Source organism: Mobula hypostoma, chromosome 25, assembly GCF_963921235.1.
Source record: "Mobula hypostoma chromosome 25, sMobHyp1.1, whole genome shotgun sequence".
NCBI classification, from domain to species: Eukaryota; Metazoa; Chordata; class Chondrichthyes; order Myliobatiformes; family Myliobatidae; genus Mobula; species Mobula hypostoma.
Genome location: NC_086121.1, coordinates 12,672,040 through 12,684,665, shown reverse-complemented (window position 1 = coordinate 12,684,665; position 12,626 = coordinate 12,672,040). Strand labels below are relative to the sequence as shown.

At 41.0% G+C, this 12,626-nt stretch overlaps 1 protein-coding gene across 3 annotated transcripts; it reads right to left on the bottom strand.

The window, feature by feature from the left end:
- Positions 1 to 4,382: 4,382 nt before the first annotated feature.
- On the bottom strand, positions 4,383 to 10,650 carry LOC134337849 (actin-like). Of its 3 annotated transcripts, none has more exons than XM_063033155.1 (2): positions 10,641 to 10,650; positions 4,383 to 5,488 (listed from the first exon to the last, which is right to left on the bottom strand). In XM_063033155.1, the coding sequence occupies exon 2, from the start codon at positions 5,373 to 5,375 to the stop codon at positions 4,383 to 4,385; it is 993 nt and encodes a 330-aa protein (XP_062889225.1). In that variant the 5' UTR covers positions 5,376 to 5,488; positions 10,641 to 10,650. The 3 variants fall into 3 exon arrangements, with proteins under 3 accessions (XP_062889225.1, XP_062889223.1, XP_062889224.1); XM_063033153.1 differs by lacking the exon at positions 10,641 to 10,650 and having other exon boundaries at positions 4,383 to 4,710; positions 4,897 to 5,498; XM_063033154.1 differs by lacking the exon at positions 10,641 to 10,650 and having other exon boundaries at positions 4,383 to 5,507.
- Positions 10,651 to 12,626: the final 1,976 nt, after the last annotated feature.

The following is a 12,626-nucleotide window of genomic DNA, read 5'->3' as shown; positions in this document are numbered from 1 at the left end:
CATTCTTACTGGAGAAAGGGTTGGAAGAGGTATAAGCTGGGTAGCTATGAGAGTCGGTGGATTTATGGTAAATGCTAGTGGATGAAATAGCCTGTTTCTAAATGTAGACTATGTAACAATAGGGCACAGATAGGTCTAATTTCAAAGTTGTATGGCTTATATGTACTTCAGGAAAAATGGCAGTATCATAATGTCTTGAGTGAATTTTTAGCTACCTAAAGCAAGCACTGAATTGGTTGCAAAAATTAATGAGTGGCACTATAGCTGTGTTATAACCCCTCTGCAAAAGTGGACTGCCAACACTAAGCGATCAATTCAGTTAGAATGTAAAGGATAATTGGCAGTCTGTATTCCTCTAAGTCAGACTTCAGATGAGGGAGATCGGAAATGAGCTAGAATAAACTGTAAGAAATCATTACTTTAAAACCAACTAAATACACTGAATCATTGTTAGGTCATTAGATATTACAGCAGTAGTAACTGGTAGACTTGACGTTAAAAATAAGTTGTCAAAATCAATTTTCATTTGGCATTGTATAAACAAATACTGTATCGAACAGTCTAAATGCACTGAAAACATGGCGTAATCAAGAACCTGAGCACTGTTACTCAGGTCTAAGAGATATTGCTGTTTATCAAGGCAGTAAATTTTACTTCTTGGAAGAAGTAATATTCTATTATTCCAGAAAGACTTTTGACTTTAGTTCCAGCATTACTTCCATTTCTGCCAGAAGTGCATATTAAAAATGTAAACTATTGAGAGAAAAACAAATTATTTAAATTTAAATTGGCATCATATTCATTAGCAACTATCTGACCTAAAGATATAATAAAAGGATTGCAAGAAAAGTTATGAATTTGGGGTACACTGTCTTTAGGCTTAATTTGGCTGTAAATTGTACTCAATATTTAATTTATTGGCTCTATTTTTAAAACTTATTTACTTACAAGTATAAAATTGACTATGTAAAAGTGCAGTAAGTTGCATTTTAGAACGTAACTCATTACTTTTCCTTGCATTAAAAAAATTAATCTTGCTGAAATGGAAAAAGTAACTAGTCCAACATCTCTGCAGCAAATTTTAACTTAATGTTAATAATGACTGTACAAAATTCTGCGGAGTGTTTTAACAGTTTCATTAGGCATTGATCCCAATAGAAATCTTAAAAAAAAGTTTTTTTACATATGCCTATTAATGCCTCTGGATCGAAAATAAAAGCTTAATGTGAAGAGCGCCCTCGAAGGCCTGAAGATGAGAGGAGATGGCAGAAATGCCCATGCTTATCAGATGGATTTGGGAGCAGGGCCAGTGCTGCAGGCACTGATGATATCTACTGCAACACTTTTTAAGCCAATGACGAAACTTATTCTGCTGAATATTACTTGCTTTGAAATTTATTAGTCCTCTATCATGATCTGACGACATTGGATGAATGTAAACGACTCTGTTCAGAGCTCTATTCCCTTCAGTTTAAATTACAAATAATAGTCACATTCTCTACATCTTTGCAAAATTTGACCTGAAAATTGTTAACACACAGTCAAAGAATAATGGCTACTCAGATTTTAGAAAACAAAGTTAACTCGTGTGCTGTGCAATGGAATCAAAATCGCATTTGAAATTGACTCTCTCTTAGATGGCTGCCCACTGAGACCTTGCATGCAGCAGCCAAAACTCATTTCAGATTTTATTTTCATTTGAATGATCTAAATCCTGCTTTAAGCATGGCAAGGTGGCAGATTTGGCAGAGCAGCTGCCTCACATCTCTGGTTATATGGGTCTAACCCAACCTCTGGTCTTGTCTGTTTGTAGTCTACCCATTCTCCTTCCTTTGGGTGCTCCAGTTTCCTCCCACATCCTGCATAAGCGTACTGTATGTTGGTAGGTTAATCCCTCCAAGAGGACCACAACCTTGTTGTAGGGTTTGGAGGCTTGCGTGCTTTAATGACACGGAGAGCTGTGTTGGCTGGAGTCAGATCCTTGTGCCAAACAGGTCAAAGGACAGATGCCAGACTAAGAGTGGTCTACCAGTCCTCCAGGTTCAGGGGTTCAGCTCAGGGCTAACAACCCTGACATGTCAAAAAAAACTGTTGTCATAGAAACAGTAATGAAGAATCCTTCTATGCAGGTAGAGATGGAGGACCTTCATTGCTGCTCTAAATGCCAGCGGCATAATGGACAGAAAGTAAGTAGGTGTATTGACTACTTCATATCGACTCTTGTGTGTAGGTGAATGGTAGAACCTAAGGGGGCTTGATTTGAATGTGGAGAGAATAAAATGAGATTAATGTAGGATTTGTGTAAATTGGTTCTTGCTGGTCAGTATGGATTTGGTGGACCAAAGGAATTATTTCTGTGCTTAATCTATCACCTCAGGCGATCAAACACTTTTAGCTATCTGTGATAAAATTACGATAAAATTTATTCCTCACACACCAATTCTTTCTGGACTTACTCATTATGAAATAAATATAAAGAAAGCAAAACAGAATGTTGCATAAAAACGCACAAGCTGACTTGGTGCTCATCATTAAGAGGGACACAGTATATTGGTTGAGAAGATATTACTCAAATTTTCAAGCATTTTCACAAATAATTGGTGAAAGTTATTGTCCACACATTACACAGACACATCCAAAATGTTATACATTTTAGACTAACCCTCTTCAGAGAGAACTTCCCTTCCCACTTTTTTGTTGTATTCTAAACTAGGCTGAACTTTACTGCAATACTCCAAATATAAATCTGAAATAAAAACAGAAAATTCTAGAAAGGTTATTGACTAAAACATTAATTATGATACTCTCATCACAAATGCTGACTGGCCCGCAGAGCATTTCTAGTATTGTCAGGTCTTATTCAATGTAATGTTCTTTAAATGTCCTTAACCAAGAGACCTTCTGCACTCAGGTTCATGCAAAATTGCCATGTGCCATTAGAAAAGTATTTTAAAAAGTTTGTCCCTCAGCCAATACCACTAAAGGTTGATGGCCTGAAATATTGGCTCTGCATTACATTTCAAAAATATGTCATTGGCTCTAAACTGCCTTGCCATGTTTTAATGAACAAGTAGCAATATGGTAAGAGAAATTTTATTCCTTCTTTAGAAATGCATTTAATGTTCAATGAGATAAATAACTGCGAGCAGTCTTCCCCAACTATCAACTCGTTCCCTGCTTAAATCTTGTCATCTACACTTTTAAATTGTAAATGGGAATTACACCTAACCACAGTCTTCAAGTCTTTGCTCCAATTATGTCACCCTCTTGATTTGTATTGCAGCCTCAAACCTATGCATAAGTACTGGTGATTCCTTACTAAGGAAAACCTGTGGATTACAGTGGGTAGTGTCAGAGAAGTATAACGCTGTAAGCTTTTTTTTTGTTTCTGACATGATCCATCCCCGATTCAAATATCTCATGGCCTTTTAAACAGGTTAGCTCCTGCTGTTCTTATTTTTGCCCAACTACAAAGTAGCATTACCTGGTTTCTGGTGGGAATTGAATCTTGTATTTATAAGTAATATTTGCCAACTGACATCTTTCCAGTCTACAGCAGGCAAGGTTAGCATTTGCACTAGACATGATCCACATTTTCCAAATTGGTCTAATATTGGGGCCATATAAATCTGTTCTTTAAAATTCAGACACTGAAGTTGTGGAAAGACATTATATAAATGTGATTGTTTAGTCAATTCTATGATCTCTGATCCTGCTTTCTGACCTAAGGTACTTGACTTCACAATCTAATATACATGTTTGCTACTTGTGTAAAGCCAACAGTGCTAAATTTGGTCTCTGACAATTGAATCTGTGCTCCTTAGCCATTTTGTATGACCTCCATGGAAATAGAGTTCATATTTCTATATTAATCACATTACCAATTGAACTTCCATTAACTTGCACATGTGTCAAATTTAAGCATAGTCTTCAGATGATGCATGTATTAGAAAGCAGGCCCGATCCAATAACGAACACAAGATATCAAAGTACTTGATAGAGATATACAAGATTATGAGGGATATAGAAAGGGTAAATGCAAGCAGGTTTATCCACTGAGGTTGGGTGGGACTACAGCCAGAGGTCACGGGTTAGGGGTGAAAGGTGAAAAGTTTAAAGGGAACATGAGGCAGGTCAATGGGAGTAGGCAGTTTAAATGGTTTTGGCATGGACTAGATGGGCCGAAGGGCCTGTTTCTGTGCTGTACCTCTCCGAGACGCTACCAAATCTCTATTTTAAAGTCATGTATTTGTCTTTTTATAAACTTTAGAATATAAAATACTACAAAGCTACTCACAGATATAGTAATTCCAGGTGTTTATTATTCATGCAACAATAACAGGACCGATTAAAGTATTTGCTATTTTTAGCAATAGGAGTTCCTAGAAGCATTTTCTGTGAACAACACACGGTCCCATCTCCAGGTACTCGGTAGCCGTAATCCACATTTCCTGAAATGAAGTCAAGCATGTTAGGATCGAAGCCCCAATCCAGACGGAGTATTTCCTCTCTGGAGGGGCGATGACTTTCACCGGTATTCCCGCAGGAGCGAGGAACTGCAGCTCCTTCAGCATCCTTTCATCCAGGCCTGGGAAGAGCGTGGATCCCCCCGACAGCAGCACGTTTGAATGCAGGTACTTCCGCAGGTCGATGTCACATTTTGAGATACTCTTGAACACCAGCCTGTGCACACCTGGACATTCGAAACCCACGCAAGCAGGAGAGAAGAGTATCTCAGGCGCTCTGAAACGCTGGCTTTGGATCTGTATCACGTTTCCGTCGGGCAACTTGTATTCCTTCTGGACATCTTCACGCCTCCTCCGCATTTCCAGTTGTGGGTCAATAGCCACGTAGCACAGCTTCTCCTTGATGTCTTTCACGATCTCCCTCTCAGCAGAGGAGATGAAGGAATGTCCAACTTCCATCAGGATCCTGACGAAATATTGGGTAATATCTCTGCCAGCCAAGTCGAACCTGTAGACAGCGTGGGGGAGACAGTAACCTTCGTAAATGGGCACTGTGTGAGTCACGCCATCTCCACTGTCCACAACCAGACCGGTCGTTCGCCCGGAAGCGTACAGAGCTAGAACTGCCTGGACAGCTACGTACATGGCGGGCACCTTGAAACTTTCAAACATAATCTCGGTCATGGTTTCTCGGTTGTGTAAAGGATTCAGAGGGGCTTCAGTTAATAAGGCTGGTCTCTCGTGTGACTTTAAACGGAGCTCGCAATCGTAAACATGTCGCCAGACCTTCTCCATATCATCCCAGCAAGTCACTATGCCATGTTTTATTGGATATTTCAAATTCAAAACTCCTCTCTTGGCCTGAGCTTCTTCTCCTATGTAGTATTCCTTGTGCCCGGCCCCAAGCATGGTCGCCTTGGCCTTGGGTCGTCCCACAATTGATGTAATGACTGACCTTGGAGCATTGTCCCCGGCTATCCCCGCTTTACAGATACCCGAACCGTTGTCTATGATCACAGCGGGGTTATTCATGCTGAAGTTTGAGAGCCTGTTTAGGATACGGGGGAGTTCGGAGTGAGTTCTGAGAGTTCTCTTTTGATGAGGTCACAAGAAGTGTACTCTCCCCTTCTGTGAGGCAATAAGGGGTCCTGCCTCTAAGAGTCCTAAAACAAGTTCGTCTCGTGAACACATTGTTACATAAGGTGACAAGGACCGATGCAAAAGCGACGCAAATCAACAATTCATAGCCGTAGCTATTGAGTTGTACGCAGCACAGAAAAGATTAGCCACCAGGAGATAAAATGAGAGAAGAGAAACCAGGTTTTAAAGAATGACAATGGAAACATACTAACTAGAAGTTAATGCCAACTGATAGAATAAGCACGGAGAAACAAGAGCAAAAAAAAAAGATACGTATTAACTACATGTAAGAAATAGACAAGTGGTAACAAAGGAACGTGAAGCTCTAGGTCATCTTCTCCAAATGGGTTTTGGAAATAGGGAGTTGCAGAAACATTGTGATTGCTAAAACGAAAGTAGATTATTTTTGGAGTTTAAGCAGCAATAATTAAATTCATTATCAACCTCCACACACATTCCATAGAAGAATTGACTACTGGTGACAGTATTCTGACAATTTATTATTTATTTACTTTTACTTCCTCTTTTGACAAAATATAAATCTTAATTTTATACCAAAACATTTAGCAAATCATGTTAATAACATTAAGTTGTTATATTTGGAACTGTTGATTGATCATCACTCTGTATTAGCAGTTCCTAGACACCTCATTGGGCATATTCAACCATGGTTTAATTTTCCACTAATCATATTGTCTTTTGGTCAGAAGGTCTGTAAGACCAGAAGACACTGGAGCAGAATTGGGCCATTGGGAACATCAAGCTTTCTCCACCATTTGATCATTGCTGGTCCATTTCCCTCTCAGACGCAGTCTCCTGCCTTCATCCTGTAACCTTTCATGTCCAGACTTACCAAGGGTCTATCAACCTCCCCCTTAAATACTCTCAATGACCTGGCCTCCACAGTCATCTGTGGCAATGAATTCCACAGATTCTCCACCTTCAGGCTAAAGAAATTCCTCCTTGTCTCTGTTCTAAATGGATGTCGCTCTATTCTGAGGTTGTGCCTTCTGGTTTTAGACTCCTCCGCTATAGGAAACATCCTCTCTACATCCACTCTATCTAGGCCTTTCAGTATGTCGGTATGTCATTTTGGGGTGTATGGGGTGTCAGGGAGGGGTAGTGCCTCTGGTGGGGGAACATGTCGTGTCGTTTTCAAGGCGGTTAGTCCACCTTTGGTCCCCACCTGGCACTCAGCTGTCATCTGTGGCTCCTCATAGCTGTTTGCATGCGACAGCGGCCACACCCCGGGCAATGGCTTCAACAAACCGGCTAAACCAGGTGGGAGTAGCCAATGGGTCTCAAACCCTCAGTGAGATAGGGAGTTGTCTATCTCAGCATGTGAAGACAGACTCTGGCGGATTGAGCGGACGAGACCAATGGAAAGTCCAACAGTCAAGAAGGCGGTATCTGCAAGCATCGTGGAACATGTAGAGCAGGACAAGACACAGAAGACGTCCTGGTCATCCACTGCGCCTAGTCTCATCTCCAGCTATCTCAACTCTCTCTTGCCACTGGATCCAGATGTGAATTGGGAAGAGAGAGTGAGGCTGACATTGCGCAACTCTCCCTCACTTAAATCCAAATCACGCGCCAGTCTCCACACCATCATAATGGTGTCGAGGTCTTCATTGACGTCAATGATGGACGAACACATGTCATTTTTATATTACCAGGAGTATGGACTATTGTTCCCAAAGGTAAATTCAGCAGGGCTTGTTTAGTCAGTTTCAATCCTTGCTACGTGATTCTGTTTGGAGTGGATTTCAAGAATAACAATGAGTTGGTCACTAAGGAGAAGCAAATATTAAATCCCAGTGTGATAGTAATGATCTACCAATACTCCATTACCTATACGCATAGCTGCCCGCCAAGTATTCAAACCAAATATCAATTTGGTGAGTGAATAAATTAAACAAGGACAAAACAACTCAGAATGTGACAGAAAATGTTTGATAACCACCATTAATTAATAGTGCAGGATCAACTACAGTATATCAATTAAGTACCAATTCAAACTAATGACAATCATGCACAATCCCTAATAGACAAGTCAGGGAAGCCTCCAACCTGGAAATTTACCCGAACAAAAGTTCTGTTTTTAAATCAGTGTCATATTCAACCCACACATTACACCTATATTAACCTAATCATAGTTATAATTTAATCTATATATGGCCTTTCCAGGATTCTATGTGTTAATCATAAATAATTCCAGATGAAGGGTCTCAATTTGAAGTGATTACTGTTTATTTCTCTCCATAGATGCTACCTGACCTGCTGAGTTCCTCCAGCAATTTTTGTTTTCCTCCAGATTCCAGAATCTGCAGTGTCCTATGTCTTTTAAACATAATTTCTCTGCTTTGAATTCTATTCCTTCAAAAGTGAATCAACATTATGTATGGAAAGGTGGTATTTCCTTTCCAAGATGGCACCGAGCTGTGATCACTATCGAATCACGACTCAGATTGAGTTGTTTATTCAGGTCCATGGAGATGGTTTTTGGGACAGAGAGAGGAGTTAAGGGTCAGGTTAGAGTTTAGAGATGGGAATGTGAGGGAATTAGAGTTCAAACCGGAGTCTAAGTCTCTGTTCAACAGACATGAGACATCAGACAACCAGGCAAGGATGTCTGGCTGGATGAGGGCCTCCGAGTCACCAGGCCAGGGTGGATAAGGGCTGGTATCCTCCTCCCCTGGGTTAGTGAGTTGTCAGCAGGTTTCAGAATTGGAATTCCATATGGGCTGAAGGAACAAGGTCCAATGACCCCCCTGAGTTTGTGAATTGGTGAGACTTGAGTTTGAGGTCTAGCCTTTGGTGATTGGCAGGTCCTTGGGATCGATGCCAAGGATCATGGCCTGAGGGTCATATTGGAAGTTGAGAAATCAAGGCCCATTGATCAGACCCCAAAGTCCTATGTGTGCAAACCTGAGGCGGAGTTTGCTGGAGGCCGTAGCTGGTCTGTATTGGGGTTAGAGGGTTGCATATGTGGATAGGAAGGAGGACCGAGGCTTGTTTTGCTGTTGTTGTTTTCTTGTGCTTTGTGCTGATTTGCAGAGCATTGTGGACATGCTATGTTGGCACCACAATGCATGGTGACTCTTGCGGGCTGCCCCCAGTGCATCCTTGGACGTGATGGCTGGTTACGCAAATGATGATTTCACTGTATGTTTTGATATACACATGATAAATAATCTTGAAACTTGGATCTTGAACCCAGACCTTCTCTTATAGAAAGAATCTGTAATTCCTTCCCAATTACTTCCCAATCAGGAATGTTCTGTTCCTTACAGAGTTACAGTTCTACAAGTAGATACAGCTCATTATAAAGTACCTGTTTACCATTTGTGAATGGCAACAACAACCTCACAACTCAGTGTCTGCAAGACCAAGGGACTGATTGTGGACTTCAGGAAGTGGAGGTCAGTAGAACACTCACCCGTCCTCATTGAGGGGTCAACAGTAGAAATTGTGAGCAGCTTCAAGTTCCTGAGGTATAGATTCACAGAGGATCTACCCTGCATCTAACATGTTGATGCAATCTTGAAGAAGGCAAGCCCGTGGCTCTGCTTTGCTAGAAATTTCAGGAGATTTTGTATGTCACCATGCACCATTGCAAGCTTCTATAGATGTACAGTGGAGAGCATCCTGATTGGTTGCATCACTGTCTGGTATGGATCGTCTAATGCACAGGATCACAAGTAGCTGCAGGCGTTATAGACTCAGTCAGCTCCACTATGGATACAATTGTCCTCACCACTGAGGACATCCTCAAGAACACCTCCAAGAAGCAGTGCCTCAAGAAGGCAGCATCTATCATTAAGGACTTTAGCATCTGGGGCATCCCTTCTTCTCATTTATACAGGAACCCTAAGAGCTACACTCAATGATTTAGGAACAGTTGTTTTCCTTCTACTATCAGATTTCTGAATGGTCCATGAACACTACTTCATTATCCCTTTTCTGCACTATTTAATTTATAGATTTGTATGTCTTTACACCCTACTGTTGCCGCAGAACAACAAATTTCACACCATACGTCAGTGATTATAAATCTGATTCTCATTTTGATTCAAACATGGAGATTATCATTGCTAAAATCTGACATTCCTATATGGTGGTTCTTCAATAGGAATCCTTGGGTAATACTATGGAGCTAAAATCCCCAATTACTATTTTCTGCTTCTGCCCTGGAAAACTTGGGTTGTACTTGCTGCCTGAAAATAGTTAAATCAATACACAGACTAAGGAAAAATCCCAAATACACCTGACTTGGATGTTGTCATCTTATGCTGGCAGACAGCCCACCCTATAGATAAAAAAAAATCTTCCTCAGGTCCTCTGTAAACCATTTTACCTTACACATTTGCCCCCTGGTCTTATACAACTATGCCATGTGTCCTCCCTATCTCCATCTTAATGGTATACATCTCAGTCAAGACTCCCTCAGCCTCCTCTGCTCCAAAGATTCCCTGATCTCCTCACAAGCAAGACCCTTCATCCCAAACAAGATTTTGGCCAGTCTCCTCGGCATTCTCCCCACTACAACCATGTCCTTCCTACTGTGATCTGCACCTGCGTGCGATATTTCAGCTGTAGCCAAACCAATGCTACTAAAAGAACCTTGCACTTCTCGACTATGTTCTAGATAATGAAGACAAATCTCTCATAAGCATATTTAATCACCTATTTATCTGCTGTCGGTTTCAGGGATCCTTGGGCTTGAAAATAGAGATCCATCTGATCCTTAATACTCTAAAGACCCCTTATTAATCCTTCCAAAATACATAATCTCATGCTTTTCAGGATTGAATTCCACATGCCATTGCTCTGTTCATCTTACCAACTAAAAAGGTTTGTCCTGTATCCAACTCACTACTAACAGCATCACCAACTTTTGTGTCATCTGCAAACACACCAATCATAGCTCCTATATTCACATCCCAATTTATTAATGAGTATAACAACATGCAAGAGTCCCAGCACCAAACTTTGGTACACTGGTCAATGGCTTCCAGTTGCAAAAACAACCCTCCACATCATCCTCTGCCTTAGTTTTGGGTCCATTTTGATAATTTGCCACCTACTCTGACTTTTTAGGCCAGCCTTCTTTGCTGAAACCCATGCAAACCATATCAACATACTTTTTCCCTCTTCAAAAAAAAGTTTTCAATTAATGCATGCTTTTCCAAGTGTAGATGAATTATGCTCTTTTCCCAGTAACTTCTCTACTCTGGTATCAGACTCTCAAGCCTGTAATTATCTGTCTTAAGACTGCTGCATTTCTTGAATAAATGTACCACATTTGATATCCTCCTGTAATTTAGTTCCTCACCTGAGACCGGTGAAGACTTAATATTTTCTGTTCAGCGCCCAACAACCTGGTGTATCAGCTGCAAAACAACGGATTTCACAATGTACAAACGTATACTAGTAATCATAAACACGAGAAATTCTGCAGTTCCTGAAATCCAAAGCAACACACTCAAAATTCTGGAGGACCTCAGCAAGCCAGGCAGCATCTATGGAAATGAATAAAAAGTCAACGTTTTCAGGCCGAGACCTTTCTTCATGACTGGAAAAGAAGGGGGAAGAATAAAAAGACAGGGGAGGGGCAGGAAGATAGTTAGAAGGTGATAGGTGAAACCAGGTGAGTAGGAAAGAGAAAGAGCTGGAGAGGAAGGAATCTGATAGGAAAGGAGAGTGGACCATGGGAGAAAGGGAAGGAGGAGGGGACCCAGGGAGAGGTGATAGGCAAGTGAGAAGAGGTAAAAGGCTAGATTGGGGAATAGAAGAAGGGGGGAGGGGGAGGGAATTTTTTTTAGCAGAAGGAGAAATCAATATTCGTGCCATGAAGTTGAAGGCTACCCAAATGGAATATAAGGTGTTATTCCTCCACCATGAGAGTGGCCTAATCTTGGCACCAGAGGAGGCCATTTACTGATTAGTTGGAACAGGAATGGGAATCACAATTAAAATGTTTGGCCGTCAGGAAGTTCTGCTTTTGGCAGATGGAGCAGGGGTGCTCTATAAAGCTGACCCCCAATTTGTGATGAGTCTTACCGATGTAGAGGAGGCTGTATCAGGAGAATCAGACACAATAAATGACCCCAGCAGCTATCAGTGATAACATGTGCACCCCATGATTTAAAAAAATGCAAAGCCACCTGGGTTCTTGGGAGAAAATGTCTGAGTATAAATGGCCAGTCTGTTTGTGGTTCAGCGCTCAATACCTTAACCTCTCAGAGGGCAAGAAATGTACTCTGGCATAAGAAACTAACACCTTGCAATGAGTGCACTCATACAGTAGAACCTGATCAATTTTCACTACCTGCGACCCTTTGTTGACTTCATTTATCGGCTCTCTGCCTCTGTTGCTTTCTCCCACCTTCCCTTCCCACACCTGACTCCATCTGCCCATCAATCTATCCTCATTTGGATCCACCTATCACTTGCTAGTTCTTGTCACACCACCATCCCCTCACCTCTTTATACTGGCTACTTTTACAATCTCAGTTCTTCAGCAAGGTCTCAACGTAAAACTTCAACTATCCCCTTGCCTCCACAGATGCTGTCTGACCTGCTGAGCTCTTAATCTGATTTTTTAAAACTCTTTTTTTAGCTTCTTAGCTTAGTTCTGAGTGTGTTTTTCTTCTTTCCAGATTCCAATATATGCAGTCCCTTGTATGTCAATTTTCAACTCAACATCAGATGGCTTCCATAATAGATCTATCTTCACTACAAGTTTCATCATCAACAACGTTTAATGAAAATAAAAAACCCATGCCTGAAATATTAACTGGTTATCTTTCCACAGCTGCCTGACCTGCTGAGTGTTCCCAAGATTTTTATTTTTTCTTAGATTTCCAGAATCTGCTGCTGTTAGCATGCAGGTGCAGCAAGCTGTTAAAAAAGAAAAAAAATGGCATATTGGCTTTTAATGCAAAACGAATGTGAGTCTAGAATTAAGAATGCCTTGTTGCAATTATATGTTACTGAGGCCGTATCTGGAGTACTACA

Coding starts and splice junctions, on each gene's coding strand:
- LOC134337849 (XM_063033154.1), bottom strand. CDS start 5,498: ATGAATAACCCCGCTGTGATCATAGACAACGGTTCGGGTATCTGTAAA.